Source organism: Monopterus albus, unplaced genomic scaffold, assembly GCF_001952655.1.
Source record: "Monopterus albus unplaced genomic scaffold, M_albus_1.0 scaffold65.1, whole genome shotgun sequence".
Classification (NCBI taxonomy): Eukaryota; Metazoa; Chordata; class Actinopteri; order Synbranchiformes; family Synbranchidae; genus Monopterus; species Monopterus albus.
The window spans coordinates 4282419-4308376 of NW_018127945.1; the positions used below are offsets into that span (position 1 = coordinate 4282419).

The 25958-nt window shown below is 41.3% G+C and overlaps 2 protein-coding genes across 6 annotated transcripts in view; both read right to left on the reverse strand.

Annotated features, from left to right (window-relative positions):
* Positions 1-294: 294 nt before the first annotated feature.
* Positions 295-12846, reverse strand: phaf1 (phagosome assembly factor 1). Of its 2 annotated transcripts, none has more exons than XM_020604393.1 (16): positions 11568-12846; positions 11332-11414; positions 10063-10146; positions 9621-9664; positions 8802-8881; positions 7089-7183; positions 5815-5879; positions 5406-5518; positions 4937-5070; positions 4618-4701; positions 2395-2477; positions 2118-2161; positions 1960-2009; positions 1470-1528; positions 1202-1274; positions 295-1020 (listed from the first exon to the last, which is right to left on the reverse strand). In XM_020604393.1, exons 1-16 carry the CDS (start codon positions 11629-11631, stop codon positions 925-927), a joined length of 1251 nt encoding a protein of 416 aa, XP_020460049.1. In that variant the 5' UTR covers positions 11632-12846; the 3' UTR covers positions 295-924. The 2 variants fall into 2 exon arrangements, with proteins under 2 accessions (XP_020460049.1, XP_020460048.1); XM_020604392.1 differs by having other exon boundaries at positions 5815-5912.
* A 1298-nt stretch (positions 12847-14144) lies between these two features.
* The window catches only part of cbfb (core-binding factor subunit beta), a 40566-nt gene continuing 28752 nt past the window's right edge, over positions 14145-25958 (reverse strand). The window contains exon 6 of one of the 4 annotated variants that reach the window (XM_020604409.1): positions 14145-17694. In XM_020604409.1, coding sequence (XP_020460065.1) covers positions 17650-17694 — 45 coding nt within the window. In that variant the 3' untranslated portion in view covers positions 14145-17649. Of the gene's footprint in view, positions 17700-25958 lie in introns of all 4 variants that reach the window. The other 3 variants (XM_020604408.1, XM_020604410.1, XM_020604411.1) reach the window with 3 other exon arrangements.

Sequence of the window (25958 nt, forward strand, 5' to 3'; positions counted from 1 at the left end):
AGTAGGAAGATGAAGACAGTAATTGAGGGAGACGAAATCAGACGTTTGGACTGGATGCTTGCTTTAGGAAACTTCACATCTGGTTGGGCTGGCACGGTCATTAGGCGGGTTTGTTCTGGGCCTCATCTCTCTTCAAACCCTGAGTGTGTTTGGTTCTTCTCTGGGTTTAGACTACAGTCCTCTGCAACTTCCTGTGTTTTTGGCTCTGATGGCTCTAGTTTAAGCTGGGCTGGTTTGGTTCTTGCGGTTTGACGGGGCTTGCTGGGTCTGGTTGTAAAGGAAGACAGGTGGTACTGGTTGATGTGCTTCCAGCAGATCAAGCCAGTTTGTAATTTCAACTACTGAACTCTACCTTTGAAACACCGGAGATTTGCTGCAGATGACATTTAAATGCTAATCGTCTCAGTGTAACACAGGCTGTTGTCTGTCACTTACAGGATGCCGTTATATCTTACAGGTGGAACCATGGCATCCATAATACAGTGTGGACAGACTCTTCTACTTCGAGCCTGGGCAAATGCAGTCATATGGACATCAACAGGAAAATGTTGAGCTCTGCCAGAACGCAGACTTCTTCAATGCTGTGATATTCCCACACGAGCAAGAAGCAGCTTGGCTGGTTTCATTCCAGAGCTCAGTATGGCCATGTCACTAAATCCCGGTCAGAGTCCTGGGACAGTCTAGGTTGTTGTGTCTGTATGGAAGAGTACATCTTTTATTAATGCCAGGTCTGATTTGTTTCTGGGTTATCTAGGGTTCTTGCTGCGATTCTTTTCAACGTGTAAAATCTAAGTTGGGCATGAATAACTTTGCTGTTCTGGGTTAGGTCTGCTTGTTTAAGAATCTGGCTCTGGGTTAGAAGTTCAGTAAGTCGAGGTCTAGATTCAGGAGAAGCCAGAATGGGATGCGGTTCTGGTTACTTGCTCAGTGGGAGCTACTACTGGACTCAGGCCGGGCGTGACTGGTGGTCCGTGAAGCCCCATAGAGGGTCACTGCTGCTATGTGGTTATTCTGCATTACCTGAGGAAGAAAATTGAATTATTAGCACAAATGGATTACACAGGTGCATGATAACAAGCAGACAACCGGAACAGGACAATCTGTGCAACATGTGTACTGTACAGTATACCATCTATACTTTTATAGACACTGTAAACACTCTAGTCTCAGCTAAAGCTACAGAGATACAAAGTGTTCTGACCTCGAATATCATCCTCTGTAGTCCGAAGCAGAAGGTGGAGCCGAAGGGGTTGGTGTTGTTGGCTGATGAGGACCTGTCAAACACAAAACACCTGATAATGTCAGAAAGACAGTTACTGGGATGAGGTCTGACATGTTTACTTCTCCTCTAAAGACCTTGCAGTTCAAATACTGTATTTGGAAACCAATAGATTATGATAGATGATCCTGTGTAGCAATGTGATCCGCATCACAATATCTGTGAATATGCAAGGGCATTGCAACTTTACCTGTGGAGGACTACAGGCTTCTCCATAGGGTGACCCAGCAGTTCTTGAATCTGATCCCACTGACAGAGAAAGTTAAGAGAGATAAACCGGTCAATAAAAAGATTTGTTTGTCCACTGCAAACACTGATTTCACAAGGTCACTAGGCCAAAAGGCTGATAGAGGAACAACAAGTCTGTGGTTGCATGCAGGTGATAAATTTATAAAGTAAGAAACTGCTACTACTGTTTCTAATGGCAAAATATGGTAAAAACAGGTTTACTGGTGATGCAGAGACCAGGTTTTAGGAGCCAAAGAAAACCAAATGAAAGGGCACAGTTCTTTAATTCCCAACAAAGAGGTATAGAGTCCTAAATCAAAAAACTGAACTCAAGCCACAAGACCATGCCAGTTCATTACAGCCCTACCACAGCACCATCTTGCAAATTTACCACAAAGTACTTGACCTCTAGTTACAGTGAACAGTTTCTTTGAACTCCGCCTGTAACTGACCTTGCTGTAGGTGGTTAACACACAGTCCTCGGTCTGAGAATCAGCTCCATCTAATGTGTAAAGTGACAAAAATGACATTAATTGACAGCAGGATTTAAAAGAGAAAAAAAAGCACAGGATTTATGCTGAAACTAGCAGATGGTTGACTGAAAACTCACCTTTCTTAATGACGAAAGGAATCTTAAAGTCACATCTATGATATCTGTGATGAGAGAGAGAGAGAACACAGACAAAAGCATAGAAATTTAAACTAAAACCAGACAGTACAGTGGTGAAATGGAAATGGAGTGATAAGGCCGAACGTATAACATAATATCAGATGCCGAATGATCAACTACGAAGGACAAAGACAAACAGGAAGAGAAATCAGAGTACAAGAATCATGAAGAAAGAATGACAGATGGAAACAAGTTGACCAGACAGCAAAGTACGTACATGTTGAAGTTGTAATGTCCAGGGTAGTTGGTGTGGAGGACAAATTTCTTAGCAAGGTGAGTTGTCGAGTCAAAAAGGATATCCTGGAAAATAAGACAGCATTACCATCAGGAATGCTTTTGTTTGACCACACCAGCTTAGTATCTACTGTACAGCCGTGGCCAAACGTTTTGAGAATGACACAAATGATTAATTTTCATAAAGTCTGCTGCCTCAGTGTTTTTAGAGCTTTTTGTCAGATGTTACTATGGTATACTGAAGTAGAATTATAAGCATTTCATAAGTGTCAAAGGCATTTATTGACAATTACATTAAGTTTATGCAAAGAGGCAATATTTGCAGTGTTGACCCTTCTGTTTCAAGGCCTTTGCAATTCGCCCCGGCAACTTCTGGGCCACATCCTGAGTGATGGCAGCCCATTGTTGCATAATCATTACTTGGAGTTTGTCAGAATTTGTGGGGCTTTGTTTGTCCACCCGCCTCTTCAGGTTTGACCACAAGTTCTCAATGGGATTAAGATCTGGGGAGTTTCCAGGCCACGGACCCAAAATTTCGATGTTTTGTTCTCCAAGCCACTTAGTTACCACTCTTGCCTTATGGCAAGGTGCTCCATCATGCTGGAAAAGGCATTGTTCGTCACCAAACTGTTCTTGGATGGTTGGGAGAAGTTGCTCTTGGAGGATGTTTTTGTACCATTCTTTATTCATGGCTGTGCTCTTGGGCAAAATTGTGAGTAAGCCCACTCCCTTGAATGAGAAGCAACCCCACACATGAATGGTCTCAGGATGCTTTACTGTTGGCACGACACAGGACTGATGGTAGCACTCACCCTTTTTTCCTCTGGACAAGCTTTCTTCTGGATACCCCAAACAATCGGAAAGGGGATTCATCAAAGAAAATGACTTTGCCCCTGTCCTCAGCAGTCCAATCCCTGTTCCCTTTGCAGAATATCAGTCTGTCCCTGATGTTTTTCCTGGAGATAAGTGGCTTCTTTGCTGCCCTTCTTGCCACCAGGCCATCCTCCAAAAGTCTTTGCCTCACTAAGTGTGCAGATGCGTTTACACCTGCACGCTGCCATCCCTTAGCAAGCTCTGCACTGGTGGTGCCCCGATCCCTCAGCTGAATCAACTTTAGGAGATGGCCCTGGTGCTTGCTGGACTTTCTTGGGCAGTGGAAATGGGTTTTTTAGGATCAAGCTCATTTTCATCACGGAGGGACTTTGCACTGAATTGCAATTCATCTGATCATTCTTCATAACATTCTTGAGTATATACAAACTGCATCATACAAACTGAGGCAGCAGACTTTGTGAAAATTAATATTTGTGTCATTCTCAAACCTTTTGGCCATGGCTGTAAACAATGAGCAAGTACACTGTCTGGCCACTTTAACAGTCACACCCGTACAATTGTATGTACTTCAGTGTAACATGTCCGCCTTAAAATCTGTGTTTATGAAGCTCATAATGTTTGTTTTTGATGAATATAATGTAGTGTAGTACAACACCACCTTTAACTATGACTTCAGTAATAAACATATAGTTAAGTTTATACTTTTATGACAATTTCACCAAAAACTGACACATTTTGAACTTCATAAAACACAGCTATTAAGGCAGAAGTGTTGCATTAAAGTGCACACAATTGTACAGCTGCGTCTACTGAAGTGGCCGGTAAGTGTATATGCAGACAGAGACAGTGTTACACCACCCACACCCATTCATATGTAGATACTGAACTGGCGATTCATGTTCAGCCCATCTAAAGAGCAGCTGCAGAGAGACAGAGGAATTCATCTTGCTTACTTTCCCAGCCCAGACTGTCCAAACAAACAGGTCAGACAGTGACCCAAAAGGTCTCTGGCTAAATACAGATGACATAAACACAGTCTACAGATCCATATTAGACAAAGCTTTGGCCCAGAAAGCACCAAATGAGAGACTATATCTGTGCAATATGACTGAAAACAGATTGTACACTAACTGACCAAAATCGAACCCACTGTACACAGAATTAAACATGAAGTACATATACCAAGCTCAAGTGAACCCACTTCCTTCCCTCAGACTTCCCATGCTGCTCTTTGGATTCATAAATAACACAAGTACTAGGTACAGTAACTCTAAACTGATTTACAAGTCTCTTAAAAAGGAACCATACAAATGCAACAACATTAAAACCAAAAAGTATACAAATGAACACATACATCAACAAGCCTACGTACCACTCCAAGAGTGAAATAGTTGAAGAAGTAGTCATTACATTTTGAAGGAACCTGCTTGTGAGGCGATGGAGAGTGGATCTTCATCTAAAATAAACAAGAAAACATGGTAACGCAGAGTTTTTAAATCAGAAAAATGTATAGTTTTACCCAAGATGCACAATGTAGCAGGTCATTAATGAACTGATTCAATTAGTTTGAGTTAAAGGAAACTATAACGATCCCAGGGGAAACTGAGCTGCGAGACTGGTAGGATGTAGATCACAATAAGACAACTTGCAAGTAACAACAACAAGTAAACATGTGAAGTAGGGGTTCCCACCTTGTCCTCAGACTTGTAGAAGACTTTATGTGGAGAGCCCAGAGCACCCAGTACGTCCTGACAAGAATCTCCAAAGTAGATGCTCCTCTCTAGAGACTTCACCTTAGTGTCAGCCATCACACCAGGGCCACACGCTGCATTAACACACAAAACAACAAGAAAGGAAATCACTCAACTCCAAGACAGATGTCAGGGAAACAGTCAGGCATCTGCTGCCAAGTACGTGCTTGTCCCATTTAGGGTTGTGTAATTTTAAAAAGTTACATTTATTGTTATTACCTTGGAGTGGAGCCAAATTTAGTGCAATCAATATGGCTAATAATGCAACAAAGATTCAAAATGATCAAAAATATATGATTATTAATTTAAATGTTTGGCTTATATTTACTGCTTCTTCCATCAATAGTAAACATTATGGTAGAGAGTCAACACTAGCTGTCAAGTCATCCACCACAGACAGACGGGTTACCTGCAGTGAGGAGTCGGAGTCTGAGCCCCAGAGGCCCTGTCTGATCTCTCAGGACATCCACGCACTCTGCATAGATGTTGCCAAGGAAACAAGCTAATGGCATCGCCGGAGCTCTGAGGACAGGCAGAAGAGAGAGTGTGTCTCAATTACCGTACTTCCTCATTTGAGGTTGTGTAGTTGGCTTCGGTTTCTGTTCAACGACCCTTTGCAAAACGACTCAAAACTCAGCAAAGTCATATTAATATGTGAAATATGGACCTCAAATATTGAGATTTGGCCATGTGAAAATAATAATTGAAACCTCTCTCTCTCTCTATTTATTTATATTAGAGTATTAGAGTACTGTGCAGCCATGGTAGATGTATGACATCTAGTGAATGTATCTGCATACATGCCTGCTGCACGTTACCTTGTTTCCTGCAGGTTGTTACCAGTGTAGATGTGCATCCTCTTGACCATGGCCCCATGTGGAATCTGCAGGGAGGCCAAACCCAGGGCATAGTTAGGCTGCCAAAGCAAAACAACTGGAAGTAGTACGGGACAGGTATATACATCAACATACATCTTATGAAGATACCGAAAAACAAACAAAATGCTTTACAGGAAGACACTTTCAAGTACAGGAACAGTTAATAAAATATGTCAATCTTCACATGCGTCTGGAGGAGATCTTGAAGTTGGAAAGAGAGAGTGGTGTTTGCTTCCAGTTTTAAGTATTCTTCAAAACACCGGCAACCCAGTAACCAACAGAGAGACTCTGACTTGCAACACTGTGACAATTTCAGGAGCTTAAGGTCATTTAAACCTAAAAACACTCAGCTCACAAAGAATCCCAGACAACAGCGGAGCACTGAGACTTTGATAAATGAATGAAAATATAACTACAATCATCAACAGAAACTACTCCTTGTACATGCATATAACTACAGAAACAAGCTAGCACTAACTGCTGTTTCAGATTATCACCCAGAACCATCAACATGCAGCTTGAGGCAGATCTGTAAACAGTCTATACATTATCACACAGTTTACTGGAGCATTAAAAACCCAGGAACTAAATGGTCAAAATAAAAAGATGCAATAAGCAGAAAAGAAACAGAGTTGGATATGAAGTCAGCTGAGGTAAACTAAACATGTGAAAGATGACATTAGATGAGTTGTACATTCACAGCAGAGCTTTTCACTAATGGTACAAGTCCTCTTTTCAAAACCAAAGCCAGAGGCAAAAACAAAACACTTTTGTATCCACAGAGTAAATGTAAACAAGCAGTTTGCAGAGTTAGAATCTATCACCTTAAAAATCTGAACTGTTGCTGCTGGGGGTCTGTGCTGTCTCGGAGACAACCCAAGTCCCTGAGCTCCCTACCACAGTTAGATTTTTACTGCTTACATTATACTGCAATGAGCCTTTGACAGCTCAAGTGTGGAACTTGTACTCTGTGCATCTTATTATAGAAAATCTGCCACAAAGGTTTTGTATTCTTGGGTGTGATAATGATCACACCTCTACACATTTTGGATCCAACACCAATGAGACAAACACAGGGCTTGACCTGAGACTGTCAATGTGAAGGGTAAACACATAAAATCACAATGCTGCCCTGATTCCCCAAGGACCTGAAGAATGAACCACTCAGCTCTTCTTTAAGAAGATGACAAGCAAACTGATCATATCATGCTCACCTCATACTTTGGAGCTTCATTCCATGAGTCCAGTTGGAAAGAGAAAGACAGGCCTCGAAAGTTGAGATGGAACAACTGCTCCACAGCATTGTAAACTGGAAAGTCAGAGAGGAAAAGTGATACGTTAGATCAGGTGTACAGCTGCAGTCAAAATTATTCACCCCCTGTTGCAAATTAGGTGTAATGGCTAAATTTACAAGCTTTCAGCTGTTTGCAATGAACAAATCATAAGAACTGAAATTGCTTAACACAACTAATGTAACAAATGGTTTCTCCAAAATGCAACTTCTAATGATTTCTGCAGTCTTAACATTACTCAGCCCTCCTGAGTAGAATCCCTCGTAAGAACACACATTTGCAAATCAGGTGTTGCCTTAAGCACACCTGATTTAACTAATCAAGGGCTTCATTAGTCTCAAGCACCAGGTGTGCTTGAGACATCAAATACTTGAACTGGCTAGAGTTTGCTGAGTGTCATGTTTGATTGCATGTTAGAAACATGGCTAAGTCAAAAGAATTGTCAAAAAAAAAAAAAAAAAAGTTAAGCGATCATTGCCTTTCACAAACAAGGAAAAGGATACAAAAAGATAGCGAAGCTACTGAATAGCTACTAAGCTATCAACGGCTGCAACCAGACGTCTGAGGAGGCAGGTGGAGTAAAACCATTGAGTGACTGCAAAAGACCTGCAGACTTGGTGGCAACAGGCACTGATGTTTCAGTTTGAGCAGTAGCGCGCATACTAAATACTCAAGGTTTCCATGGCAAAACATACACTGCTACTGACCCAAAAGTACAGGAAAAGTTAGCTCCAATATTCTCAAAATCATATCAATAAGCCACAGATGTTGGGCAATTCTGTTCCATGGAGCGATGAAACAAAACTGGAACTTTTCAGGCCTATGGATCAGCAGCACGTCTGGAGGAGAAGAATGAAGCATACGCTGAAAAGAACACCCTGCCTACAGTGACTCAGTGATGCTCTGGAGCTGCTTTGCTTCCTCTGGCACTGGGAACCTGCAGCGTGTGGAAGGCAAGATGGATTCATTCATGTATCAGGAAATCCTAGGAGAAAACATCATGCCATCTGTGAAGAAGCTCAAGCTTGAGCATCACTGGTCCTTCCAAAAGGACAATGATCCCAAGCATACCTCAAAGTCCACCAGGGCTTGGTTGCAGAAGAGGTAGTGGAAGATTCTAGAGTGGCTGTCACAGTCACGTGACTTGAACCCCATAGAAAAGCTCTGGTGGGATTTGAAGAAGGTGGTTGCAACATGCAAACCCAAGAATATTGGTGACCTTAAGGCCATTGCCCATGAGGAATGGGCTAAGATTCCACAGGAATGCTGCCAGAAGCTGGTGTCTGGCCATGCATCATGTTTGCACCAAGTCATGACAGCGAAAGGGTGCTCTACTAAGTACTAAAGGCACTTGCCATGAAGGGGCTGAATAATTGAGACTGCAGAAATTGTTAAAAGCTGCATTTTGTGTTGAATTTGGAGAAACCACTTGTTACATTAGTTGTGTTGAGCTATTTCAGTTCTTGTTTAATTTGTTAATTGGGGGCTGAATAATTTTGACTGCAACTATATCTAGTGCAAATACAGGCCCAGGTTCTACAGTATCTGAGGAGCATGTGTCTGTGTTTATATTATCTGTGTTTTCTAATGTATCGCGTTTTAATGAGAAATGTGTGTTGTTGCTTTGTAAAATACCTCCAGGGTGTGTAGCTCCAAACGACTGGTCTATTTGCTCTATTGTGGGGGCAATGGCCTGAGAGTTGAAATGGACTCCACTGAAACATATAGTGTTAAAATTAACATGTACAATAATTATGACCATTATGTACAGTAGCTTCGGAAAGTGTTCAGAGCCCTTTAGGTTAAACAGATTTTATTGTTAATGGATTAAATAGCAATTTTGCCCATCAGCCTACAATAGATAGCCAATAACAACAAAGTGAAATATGTTTTTATTCAGTTCTTCCAAATGTATTTAAAAAATATCAACGTGAAAAATCTTAATTTACAAAAGTATTCAGACCCTTTTCTGTTGCACTCCAGTTATCCTTGATCATGTCTAGAACATGATTAGAATCCACCTGTGGCAACTGAACTGACTGGACAAGGTCCCACAGTTCCACAATGCAGGACAAAACCACGCCACGACGAAATCTCTGTAGACCTCTGAGCTAGATGTAGATCAGGACCAGGGTATAAAACCATTTCTCAGGCTTTGTCAGGTGCCCAAAAACCCAGCAGTCACTGTAACAGAGCTCCAGAAATCAAAATTTTTCAAATTAAAAGTTTCTAAAAACATGTTTTTACTTTGTCATTATGAGTTACTGAGTGTAACTTGGCTGGCATTATGGCAGTTTTATCCATTTACAATTTAGGAGCACAACAAAATGTGCAGGAAGTCAAGGGCTCTGAATACTTTGTCACTGCAGGCAAAACCCATGCAACATACAGTACAACAATGTCAACAAATGTGTGTATCTTGTATGTTAATTTTGGTATTATATTCCTACTCACCAGTATTTCAACTTGACTTTGCTCAGATCATACACTTCGATCACCTGTCACCCAGAAATATGGAAAAACTTAGGGCACAAAACAAATGATGAAAGTGTCATAGCTTTGTTAATTATCTAGAAAAGGGAGCTAAATTAAGCAACGGGTGTAAGTTGCTGCTACTAATATGGCCCTGTTTTATTAACATCTGGTGTGCAAGTCCAAATTAATTTCAATTTCTGTTAAAATCCCTGCATAATATTGGGCAATCTCTTTACAAACCTTTCGGCACCGGAAACACACTCAGAGTCTCTCTCAATGAGCAGCTTTCTAAAATCTCCTTGAGCTGAAGTCTCATTGCCCACACACCACTGGGTCTGGTTCCCTCTGTGGCTGACAGTTTTCCTTTCACATTACCCACCAATTACACCCCCTCCCTTTTGCTAAAATCAACAATTTTCACCTTGAGTCTCTGATTTGTGGCATCGAACAGCAGTTTAATCCCATCCTGAGTCAAGTTCAGTATGAGGTCATGGCTGAGTGGCATCTGAATGGGGAGATAAACTAATTAGCAGTGCTGGCAAGCAGATAGGCAAAATCAGAATCAGTGGGTACTAAAAACGACTTAAGGGAAATGGGAGACACAATAACATTATACAACATATATCAAATACATATTTTAAATGGAGAACAAATGGACTCCTTCCAGTTGCCCTTGGATTATTCTTAAATCCAAGCTTTAGCATCTCAATAATAACCTTCCTGACTGACTTGTACAAGCTGGTAATTTAAATGTAGATTTACTGATATTAGATTTTTAAGACTGATATTTGATCCAATTTTTTAAACAATATCAATAACAAGTCTATATCCTTCTCACATACACCCAATTTTTGATACATGTCCCTTAATATTTTTAAATTATGACCAAGACATACATTATTCTGAAGATTTTATGGATGAAACTAACTTCCAAGTGCTGTTTGGTGGACAAATTACCCCTAACATACAAATGGGTTACAAAGTAAAGAAAAAACTAATAAACAAAAACACAACTGTCACTGTTTAACCTCCTGATTATTTATCTTATTATTCACATAATGTCAAAAATTAGGTAAAGTCCATTTTGACTTTCCACAGTCAAACATGGTGTCTAGAAATTGTTTATTTTGTCCAACCAACAAATCCATATGTATTCAATTTATTATCATAAGTGACAAAGAAAAACATTAACTCATATTAAAAAAGGTGGAACTGAAAAATATTGGTGGTTTTTACTTCAAAATAGTTGCCAGGCAACTGACTAATCATTGCAGCTCTAGGTTACTGAATGAGCTAATGATTAGAAAAAACTGTGCTGAACATCCTGAAGGAATATGTTCTAGAAGAATGATGCGTCTTGCTTCCAAGAGAGGAATGATAAAGATGTTCAGAAAACAATTTACAAAAAAAAAAAATCTATGTTTTTCCACTTTGTGACTTTTCCTTTAATTTGTCACAAATATATTTGTTTGGCCTTCCTCGTTAGTTATCAGCTAACATGCACATATGCCAATATTGATATAATTTCACTAAAAATACTGTAAAAATTCAAATATTTTGGGTTGTAAAACTACTGTAATCACTCAGGCCCAGGACTGTACTGCTGCCCAGGAGTCCCTTGTACAAGCTAATTACCATTTTTGTGAGAAACCATTTTTGCAAGAATAATAAAGACATTTCGTCATCCTACCTGTTCACTGTACAGCACCTGAACATTTTTGATGATGCGGCAGTGTTTCTGTAAAATAGAGATGGCCTGGGCCAATGGCATCCCTGAAGACAGACATGTAAACACACAGTCAAATGAGTAGAAGCAACAGTAAAAGCAACATGAAAGGCCAAGGAAATCATAGTAAAGTCTCATTGTTCTATTTTGTATGTGTGAGTTATGCTTTCAGAAATGTTAAATGTTGTTCTAACACCTACCTAAGGCAAATTCCCATTGCTCATTTCCTAGTGATCTCTCAGGCACCACCTCCAGATCCAGCATTGGCAAGTAGTGGAGGGCAGCTCACCTCAAGACACAATGGGACCCTCAGAGGGACCCTTTATCTCCACCCGTCTCTCCCTGATCACAGTACTGTCTCAGAATAGCTTCAGATGCTGCTAATTTTCATAGCTCTACCTATTTTTTTAAAGCTAAGAAATTCATGAGTGTTAGCATCGAATAGCTACTCATTCTAAGGGTTATAGTAAAAAGAACCCAATGTATATCATGCCATATGTTCCTGACATTAAAAAGGTACTAAAGAATAATGATCCAATGTGTTAAATATGTAGAATGATCTCCACAACGCCACCTAAAGCCGAACACCTAATGCTTACTAAGATGCATATGTTTTTAAATAAGTATAACAAGTTACCCAGAAAATACTGACAGTGTGCACACAAACAAATTACGCAACCTGCCAGCAAATCTAAAACGTAGAAGGCCAGCTGTCAGCTAACCTATCATTTGCCTGTGTGGTTTAAAAATATGGATAAAAAAAACAAACCTAATTCCACTCACTTCAGAGTAAGGAATAAACTAGTAGAAAGGAGAAAAATGCGCAAAACGCACAAACGTCTCCAACAGACTTCAATTAACGACTGAACATCAATGGGTTGGCAGTGCTGTGTCCTGCGTCTCCAGAAGACCAACAGAGCCCCTGGTTCTCTGGTAAACAGCCAAAAAACACAGAGGCACGAAAACAATTTGTCCAAACCTGACTGTTAGCTATCGTTATTTGTCACTGTCGGGCGGTTACGAAAGACTCGAAGCTTGAAAACAAGACTGTTTCTTTGCGCTATGAGCTAACGTTAGCTGAAGATCTACCTGTCCTATGCATAATGCTAATAAAGTATAAATATAAATAAAGTATTTGAAATTAAAAAAATCAAGAGAAAGAAAATTAATATTGTGGTTCAGACTTTCACTCCATAAACAAAGAAAGCACCCCAAGCCGTCGGTTGTCTTTGCTGCTTTTCTTTCTTCCTCCCACCCAAGGTTCAAGCTTTGGAGCTAGCTCTTCTGCCGCTAGTGCGCAAATTCAGTCGTCGTTTTTAGACGCTTCCCTTGTTGCTCATAAGCTCATTAGCCGGTAAATGCCCACCGTGTCCCTTTGTCAGGTTAATGTCTTCAATGTCTGAAGCTGGTAAGAGCAACACGATGTCTGTACAACATTAACAACAGCCAGCAGGATCAGCTGATAATTCAACTTCCTGTGTTAGACGCACGGTCTTCGATTGCGTGATGACGTTGCGGTCAGCCGACACAGTCGACCAAGAAAGCTGTGTATAGAGCCAGTCTTTCCCAATTGTTCTGGATTTGTCAAATGATAGAACCCCACATTTATTTTGATTTATGCATATTTTTGTAAGCTAGGATTTCTATAGTAGCACCCAACTTCATTTTTATAGTTTAAAATGCTCCTGTGTTTCTTTATCCGATAGCCTAGATGCCTAAAATCAGAATCAGAATCGGCTTTATTAGCCAGGTGTGTCGGACACACCAGGAATTTGACTCTGGTACATGTCCCCATGCAAGGGACAAGTAAATGCTTCATGATTTTATATGTTGCATTTATTTATAAATTTAATTTCTGATTTTGTAATTTTGTACAATCTCCCTCAAGATAAGCAACTTTTGACCACAAGAGAGCTCATAGTGCCGGCCAGATTGTCCTAGGGGATTTAGAGAATAATTTTCAGTTTTTCTTTCTGTTCTTTTTTCCGTATCCAAGTGCTTGTCTGTGTTTAATTATACAGACCGTCTTTGTTTCAGCTAAATTACAAAATACGAACTGGACTAAAATTAAATGATATCAAGCCATATTTCTGACAACATTTTTAAAAAATGACATAAAAAACATCTTTTTAAAACAATGCCCCCTCTGTTACCCCCTAACAATAAATAAATAAAATCCACAGAACCCACTATTTGCAACTTCAGTGGGGGTTATTTCTGAGTGTAATGTAATTCCAATCTCATCAGTGGCTGAACTAATTACTACATTTCTTTTGTTTTGTTTTTTTACTCCAGAAAGTTTAATTGATTTGTAAATTTACGGGCAAAGATAAATAATCTATATTCAGAAGCATGGTATAAAGACAGATATTTTGACTTGTAGGAAAACACATGAGTAAATAATAAAATGAATGATGGTTCAGTTTCAGGGTCCTGGCTCACTGTCACGCTCTCACTGCTTACTGGTAACCAAAATTAACACTTGTACTTCTGCAACAAGTCAAAACTATAAAACAGACTACAATTATTAGACTTAATATGTAAACGCCTACACTCCCACACAGGTGTTTTAATTTATTCTGGCTAATTAGACTGCTTACATCAAAGCAGGGCAGAAGTGAAATTAATGTCAGTCAAGCACAATCAAGCCCAGTTAGTCTAATCAGGCAAATTGGAAACATCTGTGGTTAGAGCTGTGTGGGGTTTTACATAGAGGTTTCGCTTTAAAGAACAGACATGGCATGAAGAATTCATACATGTTTATTATGGAACAACATCCAACATTTCTAACTGAATGTCTCATATTTCAGATTCCTTAAGAAGGGTGAGGTGAACCCTATAAGAGAAGGGAAAGACAGACCACAGGCACAGGATAGAGAGTGTTTTTACAAGCCGCTAAATAGCACAGGGTACATCTTTGGATCTCTAAATAAAGTATAAATAACTTAAACAAATAAGTACAGTAGATCAACAGTTTAAGTTGAAAGAAAGAAAGAAAAAGAAAGAAAGAAAGAAAAGGCTTTGATTTTACCTTAATGCCTGCATTAAGAAATCTGAGGGATGGACTATCAGCTATGTTTACACGGGCAAACATCTAAATAATAATAATGATGCACTGAATGGGTACAATGGGGTCAAGCTGGTACTCTATTTGACATGAGTACCAGTTACACTGCTTAAACCCACAAAGGGTCCCAACAACAGAGCTGTGTCCCCTTCTGTAAATATGGCAGATCTCATGAGACCACTCATGGATAGTGTTACAACTAAAACTGATCTGGGAAACTGAGCTGTATTAACACTTATGGCAGAATAATCTAGCCATTGTAGAGCCAATTAATTTCCAAATTTCCAAACACATCCCAAAACCTCATCCCAAAGTGTACAACTTCTAAAGGTAAATCTCTGACAGCTTTAATCGACCTGACCTGGGCCTCTACTTGTGTCACAACCCATTTTGTGCTGCCACTTTCTAATGCTTTTCTCTGTCTTTACATCAATTCACATCCTCATTCAAACTTAATGTCACTTCAAGACTTTGTCTCATCTGCTGGACTTTACAACATAATGATATCAAACACAGCTGAGTAACAAAAGCTTACCGCTTATTACACAGGAGGTGCCCTCAGACATATGGGCTTGTGGCTCCACAAGAGTCACAAGCCCAACTGATTTTGCAGGATCAGTATGCTTTGAGAGATTTAGAAACATTAAAGCTTTTGTCCCCACTGTCCCAAATCTCTGTGGGAATCATATGAACTAAGACTGGCAATGGGAAAGTAATTTTTTTCTTAGTTTCCCCCAGTTAAGAACATCTTGAAGTCTTACAATTACACAGGCTCTCTCTAACCCGTTTTGTAATTTTAATTTGAACTATTAATTCAATGTTTCTTTACTCCACATCTTACAGATGACCATTAACAGTCTTTACAATTCACCAGTTTTCTTAGATCATAAAGCTCAATGAAATTCTTAATAAGTCAGACTGATAACAAAGAAAAGTATGAACAAACAATTTTTCTTGATTATAATAATGATAATAAAACTGTTGAGTGCAGTAAATGTTAAACACACTAGAAAATGAAATGAGCTTCTAGCTGCACAATATAAAAACACTTATGCCATTTGAATCAATCCACATTTCAATGAATTTAACCCAGAAAGTGATTTCCTTAAAAAAGAAACATTAAAAATAACATTATTAAAACATAAAATACATGAAAAACAATAAGCAACAAAAGTCCTTAAAACTCCCAAATTACTGGAGACACGTCAACTTTGCATAACATCGCCTACTGCTACTACTACTATTTCATAACAAAGCTGAAAGATGGACAAAAATGAATGCATATACAGGTGAGAAACAATATAAAAAGTAAACATCATGACTTTCACACAAACAAAATGATAAGATAACAAAACACCATTTCATTATACTAGTGCTGTAACAGGACAGACATGGGATTTAGACTGGGTTTGGGCTTTTACAGGTCTTTAATGATGAGGAATATCAGGGTGATTGTTCAACCAATAGATGGATTCCATAACTGAACTGGACAGTACAGTCTGTGCTGATTAATTATCAAGGTTGACTGCAATACAATATTTTAATAGAAGTGTTTGGTGTGTTTTTGAACATCAGTGTGCATGTTACAATAGTATGTTACCTGTAAAGTCCCTCATGAGAAAAATGCTTCATACTTCAGTATGTATTATGATGACGGCTCTGAAGAACTTACTTTTGGTTCAGAGGTATGAAAAGATTCTAAAGGATGAGGGTACCACATCTGTGTTCACTGCTGCCTGACAGTCACACCAGAGCAACACTTGAGCTAATCATAGGGTGATACGTGGGCCAACCAGACAGGCTTTGCTCAGCAGACACACAAAGCAGGAAACCGTGCTTAGTCAGGCATGCTACTGTTTGGTTTCATAGGAGGAGCACACCTCAGTGTGACTTCACAGTGACAGTCACCCAGTTATTCTTTATCAAAGAGCTGTAACGAGAGTGCTCCGATGATAAACAGTCTGCATAGGAAACAGCGAAGAACATAGGTGTCATGCATATAAAAAATAACCATTTTGAGAACAAGACTGATTGTATCACATAGTGCAAAGCCCCTCGGAAGGCAAAAGACATTTGAATTGGACCCCCCCCCGATAAAACACCCTGTCATTTCCCCTAATTGCTTCCAGAGCCAAAAATAGCAGAGTTTCCAGCAGTTACCCGTTCTGCCTCGAGGTTGTTGCTAATGCTGCAGTTCTATTGTCATGGACACACCAACATACTGAAATTTTAAAGAGATGGTTAATATTATATTACAGCAAACATCTTAGCCCTAAAATCTGGCAGAATTCTCTCTGGATCCTCCCCTCCCCAAGTCTCCCTCTTCTTTGATTCCCTCTCTCCCTTTTCCAGCAAAGTGAACTTTGGTCTCAGAAAACAGCAGGTTTCAGGAAGTGAGTAATGTACACTCGGAGTTGACATGTTCACAGATGTAAAGTGTTGCACAACACCGAACAATGCAGAATCTCTTCCCTTTTCTTTTTGTCCCCACGAACTGTCAACACCTCACCTTTGATGCATGCTCTACTGGTAATCCTGACCACTAAACCCTGGCCGTGACCCCGGGCCAGACTCTTTTCTCTCCTCCTTCCTTCCTCCGCTAACTGTTAATAACATCTACCATAAAACCCTTTACAACCCATACCTCAATTTTCAACATCATTGTATTAATACAAAATATACTTGTGGTACCTGAAATTACTCCATCCATCAAATCCTTTTTGACTGGGACAAAAAATATAAAAAATTTTGAATGGCTTGATCTTTTCTTTATATCCTGTATCTAAAACACTCATTTGACTCAAAAAACAACTTCAACTCTAGATTTCTTACATTTTCAATATAATGCTAAATCAACTGCTCATGCTCCTCCCATTGCATTTAAATATAATCCCCCCACCCCCCCACATTGTATCTCTAACCGTTTTAATCCTTCTTTTCTGGGGCTGTTATTCACTTTCAATTCAGTCAATATAGGAAGTTTAGTTTCTCCTACATTCAAATATTCAAAAAATGTTTGGCATGTGGAAACGGTCACATCAAACCTGTTAAAAAATAATGGTGAACAATCGGTCTACAACTGCTGTTTTTGTTGGTTTGGATTTTTTTCATTTGACTGTATTGAACATGAATGTATCCAGCCTTGGTTCTCTGCCCTTCCCCCTTCCACTACTTCCTCATTCTCACATCCTCCTCAGCGCATCTTGTGTTCCACGTCAGCGTTGGCCATGTTTGAGCCAGGGCTGGGGTCCTGCTGTCGTCTGGACTGGGGAGATAGAGGGATGGAAGGATGAAAGCGGGAAGGAAACAAGAGGAGCAGAGGGAAGAGTAGTGGGATAGGAGAGAGAGGTGGAAAGGGAGGATGAGACAGACAGGAAGAAGATGTGAAGGGATCAGGGAAAAAAAGACAATACATTAAGTAAAATTGTTGAAGCATTAACTGGTGTAAAGATAAATCTGAATTCCTCCTGATTTCCAGTGTCTATTTGACTGGTTTGTTTACTCTCTAAAAACATTTTTATCAGTACATTAAACTGCTAGTTACTAATGGTTTATAATATGCCGTAACACCCTTATTTGATTCCAGTTTCAGTTCAGTCCTGTTTTTATCATCTTTAAACATCTATCTAAGATTCAACAAGCATGTATTAAGTTGTCTCCTCACCACTGGATTAGAGCAGTGATGTTCTATTTCACATAGGCTTCACCCTCTAAGAGCTGTAGCCATCGGGTTTATCCCTCATGCATGCGCAGTCCTGAAGAGATTTCTTTCGCACCCTGTGCCCTACACTGGGCTGTCTCCACTCAGGTCTGCTGTGGCTGCATAAAAGCCTATGTGACCTGAGTTTGGCTCCCTCTTTTTCTTCAGCATTCCTAAAGAGCAATGTCTAAAGAGCAAAGTTCCTGAACAATGAACACCAGACTCCAGTGTCGCTCTGCCATCACCCTTTGCCCAGGCTGCAATACGGGCTTCTTCTTCAGCGTGAAAAGGCCTGAGTCTGATGCTCACTTCCTTCCATCGCTGGCTACCCTGGCTCTCCTATTGACCTATCGGTTGACATGGATACCGGCCTAGACAAGCCCCCTCCAGCACAGCAGCACGCTCCCACCGCCGGGCTGTCTCTGGCCAGCCTCTGGGCTTCCAGCCTTTGGGGCTCTGCTCCGTGATCTGCCAGACATCATTAAAAAAGACAGCAGATTGCAAGGGGGCTCTCCCCCTGCCGGAAGCCCCAGTTCCTCCCCCGTCTGACATAATGGGCTCACCAGAAAAGGTGCAGGGCGCAACAGAGTTTGGCTATCCTGTCGTTCCACTGCTGAAGCCTAGTTTTTTCTCCGTCTTGCTCCTCAAAGCAGTGTTCTCTAGTGAGAAATGGCATACTCCTCCACTCTCACGAGACAAGGTTACAGTCTGCCTCAAACCACATCCACCACTGTGCATCCCAGATAGCTGTGGTTATAAATAATGTGGCACTCCATTCCCCTTGCTGCCCAGCCTGGAGTGTCCCCACAGATGCAGGGGAAATTGGGAGGGCCATGGTGGGCAGCAATGACCTTCTCCTGCGCCGCTGCAGCCGCAGTAGAACGGGTTAACCACTTCTATCTTTGGGGCGCATCCGAATTTTCACTGGCTCATTCGGTTCTGGGATTGGAGGTTCCCCGCGACGCGGAGCGTGAGTGCACATGCACACCACTGGGCACTGATGCTGCATGTGTGGCCAGTGGCTGCACTGCCCTGGCCTTATTCGCTCGGTTGTCTGGCTGTTACCTATGTAACTGTCGCCTGACCGTTCTGCAAGCACAAAGCTATTGATGCATGCATTTTTACTCTGCGCACACACTCTCTCTGTGTGCCCTCCCCGGTTCTCCTGCCCCCTGCTATTGGCCCTGCCTGCCTGAATGTAGCTGGCTGAGGACATCTGGTTCCTTTTGTTGTTTTTTCGTTGCAAAAATAACAAAAAAAGAAAGAGAAAGAAAAGCAAGCATCCGACTGTTACCATGCGTAGCTAACGTCTGCCTGCTCCTCACAATGCAAGCCGTGCAAGTGCATTGTCGCCAGGCGCACACACACTTACTGTGCACCCCTTCTGGCACGTCTGTTCCCCCCCTCCGGTCCTGCCTGCCATGGGTGACTGGCACTTTTGGCTTTTCACCGTTTAGGGGTCGCCACGACACTGGTAGACAGAAGCTGAAAGCTGCGCTCCTCTTAGCCCTGACGTCAGCTAAACGAGTAAACCAAACCCCACGCACACGCTGAAAATAATAACATCTTCTTTTCGATCTAGAGTCATCTCCCTGGTTGCTTTTCTCTCTTGCCCCACACAGAGATGAGTCGGAAAGAGAGCTCCATACCCTCTGCCTTGTGCGTGCACTGTCCCAATATGTGGCCTGCATGGCAGCTATCAGACAAACCCAACAGTTGTTTGTGCATTACAGGGAAAACTCTCTGGGGAGGCCCCTGACTAAGCAGCTGCAGTCTCATTGGTTGTGTGAGGCCACCATACAGGTGTACGTGTCAGCGGAGAGAGATTCCCCATCTGGCATCAGGGCTCACTCCACAAGGGCTTTTTCCTCGTCCACAGCACTCTTCGGGGAAATGGCTGTGGAGGACATTTGCACAGCAGCCTCCTGGGCCTCCCCATGTCCTTTTAACCACTTCTATCTTTGGGGCGCATCCGAATTTTCACTGGCTCATTCGGTTCTGGGATTGGAGGTTCCCCGCGACGCGGAGCGTGAGTGCACATGCACACCACTGGGCACTGATGCTGCATGTGTGGCCAGTGGCTGCACTGCCCTGGCCTTATTCGCTCGGTTGTCTGGCTGTTACCTATTGTGGTGCAGCGGCGAAAGCGCTGCACCTTAACCACTAGCCTACCAGGGACTGGCAACCGGCATTATGTTTTCATATTTGGTTTTTGTTGCTTGAGCAACTGATTGCACCATGTGTAACTGTCATCTGCCTTTTTCCACAAGCTAATTTACTTTGCTTTTTGTCTGCACTTATCCTCCTGATAAACATAACCGCCTTCACATTTGCAGTCATGTTCTACAGGCCATGGAAAAGTAGCCTGCTTAAGGCGATAGTATGAACGAGCAAGTGGATTTTGGAGGTGGGCTACCTTTCCGTGGCACACCCTGTATATAGAGCATGATTGTGCCTGCTTCTCAGACAAGGCCTGTTGCCGGAGAAAGGATGTTGTAGTTGGGCTGCTATTACGGGATATGACGACGAGCTGTGATGTTGTTTGTAATGCTCTTGAGCGGTGGTGAGCCAGTGAGGCATTGACTACATCCAGTTGCGCTTTTACCCCAATAGCGACAGCTCTTAGAAGGCAAAGCCTATACGAAATAGAACAATGGTTACGTACAGTAACCCAAGCTTCTCTGAGCATAGACGTAGCCCTCTAAGCTGCAGCCCCACTGTCTCTACTTCCACCGGATGAAGAAAAAGCACTGGTATAGGGATCCGAACTCAGGTCACATAGGCTTTTATGCGGCCACAGTGGACCTGAGTGGAGAGAGCCCAACCGGCATTATGTTTTCATATTTGGTTTTTGTTGCTTGAGCATCTGATTGCACCATGTGTAACTGTCATCTGCCTTTTTCCACAAGCTAATTTTCTTTGCTTTTTGTCTGCACTTATCCTCCTGATAAACATAACCGCCTTCACATTGGCAGTCATGTTCTACAGGCCATGGAAAAGTAGCCTGCTTAAGGCGATAGTATGAACGAGCAAGTGGATTTTGGAGGTGGGCTACCTTTCCGTGGCACACCCTGTATATAGAGCATGATTGTGCCTGCTTCTCAGACAAGGCCTGTTGCCGGAGAAAGGATGTTGTAGTTGGGCTGCTATTACGGGATATGACGACGAGCTGTGATGTTGTTTGTAATGCTCTTGAGCGGTGGTGAGCCAGTGAGGCATTGACTACATCCAGTTGCGCTTTTACCCCAATAGCGACAGCTCTTAGAAGGCAAAGCCTATACGAAATAGAACAATGGTTACGTACAGTAGCCCAAGCTTCTCTGAGCATAGACGTAGCCCTCTACTCTTCTTACTGTGTGTTGTGTGTAAAAGCAGTTTATAACACTGGTTATAAAAACTTATTCAGTACTTATTCAGTACTTCATTCTTCATAATTATTTGCCTTCATCTAAGTGTAGGGCACAGGACGCAAAAAAATTCTTTTCAGGACTGCGCATGCGCGAGGGATAAACCCATTAGCTACATCTCTTAGAGGGCTACGCCTATACTCATATTGGAGGTGGGCTACCTTTCCGTGGCACACCCTGTATATAGAGCATGATTGTGCCTGCTTCTCAGACAAGGCCTGTTGCCGGAGAAAGGATGTTGTAGTTGGGCTGCTATTACGGGATATGACGACGAGCTGTGATGTTGTTTGTAATGCTCTTGAGCGGTGGTGAGCCAGTGAGGCATTGACTACATCCAGTTGCGCTTTTACCCCAATAGCGACAGCTCTTAGAAGGCAAAGCCTATACGAAATAGAACAATGGTTACGTACAGTAGCCCAAGCTTCTCTGAGCATAGACGTAGCCCTCTACTCTTCTTACTGTGTGTTGTGTGTAAAAGCAGTTTATAACACTGGTTATAAAAACTTATTCAGTACTTATTCAGTACTTCATTCTTCATAATTATTTGCCTTCATCTAAATAAGTGTTTGACAAGTGTAACAATGTTTAATGTTGTTATCAACATTATACAGCAGGTTTAAAAGTGTTAGCTATGTTTAAAACTTCTGAAGACACAAGGTTTCATGTGATGTTATACTGTGTTCAAACATACATTAACTGTTAATAAACCTGTTATAGGAAGCATTATAACTGTTAACAGATACATTAATAAACACTTAGTGTGCTTCTATTTGTTTATAACTATTCTAAAGTGTGTTCTAAAACTTTTTTTATTTTTTAAAAGTAAAGTGTTACCTCAAATGGTTTACAGTAACAAACAGGACTCAAATCTGAGAATAGTGCTGTACACACTGTTCCTGGGTTGAAAGAACAACCACAGGCTGACACACACACACACACACACACACACACAGTATAGGGATCCGAACTCAGGTCACATAGGCTTTTATGCGGCCACAGTGGACCTGAGTGGAGAGAGCCCAGTGTAGGGCACAGGACGCAAAAAAATTCTTTTCAGGACTGCGCATGCGCGAGGGATAAACCCATTAGCTACATCTCTTAGAGGGCTACGCCTATACTCATAGAAGCTTGGGTTACTGTACATTACCATCATTTTTACAGGTGAAAACCAGAATCTATTCCAACAGGCTGCAACTAGTACAAATTGCAGCCACTGGAGACTTATAACTAAAACCAAAAAAGAACATATTACTGCACTTTGAGCATCATCTCCGTGGCTATGCATTTGTTTTACAATTGATTTTAGGACTTTGTTGATCACCGAAAGCTGTTCCATATGTGGAGACAGTGCCTTTGTTGGTAGGGTACAGACACTGCGGAATGATCTACATGAGTTACATCACTAAATCATTATGTCTTTTAAACTGTTCACTGGTTTGTGTACGGTTCCTGTATCTTTGTTCTTACTATGTGTTGTGTGTAAAAGCAGTTTATAACACTGGTTAACTATTCTAAAGTGTGTTCTAAAACTTTTTTTATTTTTTAAAAGTAAAGTGTTACCTCAAATGGTTTACAGTAACAAACAGGACTCAAATCTGAGAATAGTGCTGTACACACTGTTCCTGGGTTGAAAGAACAACCACAGGCTGACACACACACACACACACACACACACACATAAAGTTGCACTTCTCCAAATTGTCACTAGAGGAAGCCAGAGAGCTGTATCAATACAAGGCTCTGTCCTTGATATTTTAGCCGAGGTGGCTGGCAGACATAGAGGCTGTCTGACACAGATAAACATACGCACAACCACAAACTCACACACACAAAGTGGATCATCAGGTCATCATGAGAAGCCCTCAGCATGACAAGACTTAAATATACTTCGTGACTCAGTGTTGTGTGTTTTTGTGAGGCTGTAGTGTGACCTGCTCCTGCTGTAAAAAAATACTTGCAGTTATATGTTTACACTTAAGTGATAGCGGAGGGAATTTAGCAGGGTTGGGTGAGAGGGGGAGGGGGAGGCGAGGACGTGTGGGTATAGGTGAGGCAGTGAGCAGCGCAGACAGAAATGCAGACAGACATAGTAAAGGGGTTGCTTAGTTTGACTGGAATGTAGCTTGTGTCATCTCAATGACTCACCATAATAGAAACATACACATAGTCACATGCACACACATACAGTATGTCATACTGCCATTTTGACTCCTCACAGCCAGACTGACTCCACTGCTGCTGCTATAAAATATCAATGCATGGCTTACTTAGGAAGACTTGGATCAGAGTGGGGTCACATTGAGTGAATAAACACTAATTGCAAGATCTGTGTTTGTGCGTGTGTCAGGTTATTCTTCCTATAGGAATTAAGTCATATTTGGTGAATCTGCAGTTCAGTGCTGACACGGGACGTAAGAATCCACAGTCCTTGATGTGTGCAAAAATACATTTGGACATTCTGCCAACACCAATATGAGGCTCCAGCAGTCTGACTTACAGGAACAAGTGCCTATTTGGACAGGAGGAACAATTACAGTAACCACACAATGTACATTACATATGGGATGTGTGTGATCGTTCCTGTCTCGAGCCTTAGTTGCCTACCCTTAACCATAATTTAATTGTACTGTTTTTGTTATGAAAAAAAATCCACTCAATCATTCAAACAGAAAACTACTGACACCACAGAGTTTCTGTATTATTACTTACAGACTTACAGTGCCTTGAGAGTTTTCTTTTTTATGATTGTTGTGACTTTCAACTCCAAAATGCACATTTATGGTTAGGTGTGACTTAAAAAATACTTACAGTTCTTTGAGTAATCTGTAATTGTTACATTGACATTGATGTTTTCTGAGTTGATGTCTGAGTATTTCTGATCCGCCCCCTTTGCTATGATGAAGTTTTTCTGCCATGCCTTCATATGGAAGCTGATTCCTAATGAATTTCCCAAATGAATCACATAAAAAGACCTTTTTTGTTTTGTTTTTTTACAACACAGATTTGACTTGTTGTAGCAGGAAAATAACAGGTAGAATAAAACAGCATTAACAAGTCTCAGCTTAGGTCTAGTAATTACAGCAAAGGCATGCAACAATTAATTCCCTCTTGACAATCTGAATATAATCTGAAAATAATCCAACTTGTATAAGTCTGTCTGTAGCAATGTGGATGTGAACACAGAGGGATTTGGGGATATGAGGTAAAAGAAAAAAAAGCAAGCTGCTCATTGCTGTGACCAGGGTGTTTTCACTCAGCACTGCTGGAGCTGCATCACAGCTGTTAGTTGTTCAGTGTTTGTCTTTGTAGAAGGGAGTGATCTTTGCTAATCACAAGAGCAGGAGAGCTTTCTATATTGATCCACACACAAATGGAAGTGTCCTAGGCCACTATAGGCTGCTTAACCACAAGTCGGTACTGGGATCCATGTATGTGCGTGTGTGTGTGTGTGTTTTGGGGGGGTTATATGACCTTAAGAGTAGATCTGCTGCATCTGCGAGTTTGTGCATGTGTGCCTGTACAGTATCTGAATATTGTCTGTGAAAATGTGTGTGTATGTGAGAGTGTGTGTGCATCAAAGTCAAAACATGGGGGGGTCTGGTGGCGATCAATACTAATGATATATTAATGCTTTCAGTGCCAGCTCATCATTCACCACCAAATCTCTTTCTGCTGAGCACTTAGAGAAGTGTGTGTGTGTGTGTGTGTGTGTGTGTGTGTGTGTGTGTGTGTGTGTGGGTGGCGTTAAAAGGCACATTTCTTCTTGATCTATTGCTTCTCCATCCATCACTGTGATAGGTACCTCCTGACCCTGAATGACTGAAATATCACTGCTTTTGGATGAATAATGTTGGAGCTGCCAAAATGACAAGGCTTGTGTGAGGCTCAGTGTTTTTCTCCTGAGCTTTATGCAATGAAATCTACTCAACCCAGTAAAACTACAATTCAAGAGAAATTTAAGTTGGAGAGACATGATTTTTCCTAAGAAATGTAATAGTACTGATCACATGGCAATAGTCATCATCATCATCATCATCATCATCAACCTTTAAAACTTTTGACCTTCTGATGAACAGAAGTTACCGTAACTTTGCATCTGAAGTATAAACAGACAGAATGGAGGGAGAACTAAAACAGCAGATAACTACAGAAAGACAAAAGGAAAGGTGGAGTTCAGACCACAGAAATGCAGAGGCTGATTCTACACAGCTGTTCAGCAACGTTCATCGGTCACACCCAAAGAGCTCAGAGCAGACCTACACGGCCCCACTGTGACTGCTGTGTCTACCAATCTAAACTCTACAATTTGGTTCCTACAGATACTGTTACGAAATAAGCTTTTGCAAAGATTTTTCTAATCATCTGCAAAACAACAGGAGCATTTTTGTCCCAATCCTAGTCAAACAGGGGGTTTACT

Bases quoted from the DNA above. Each gene is read 5' to 3' on its own strand.
- phaf1 (XM_020604392.1), bottom strand. From the start codon at position 11,631: ATGCTGGATCTGGAGGTGGTGCCTGAGAGATCACTAGGAAATGAGCAA. The intron at 5,071-5,405 runs GTAACCCGTCTG...GTGTTAATGCAG, and splicing joins ACTCCGACTCCTCACTGCAG to CGTGTGGCCCTGGTGTGATG. The intron at 2,010-2,117 runs GTGAGTTTTCAG...TTTACACATTAG, and splicing joins TCCTTTCGTCATTAAGAAAG to ATGGAGCTGATTCTCAGACC.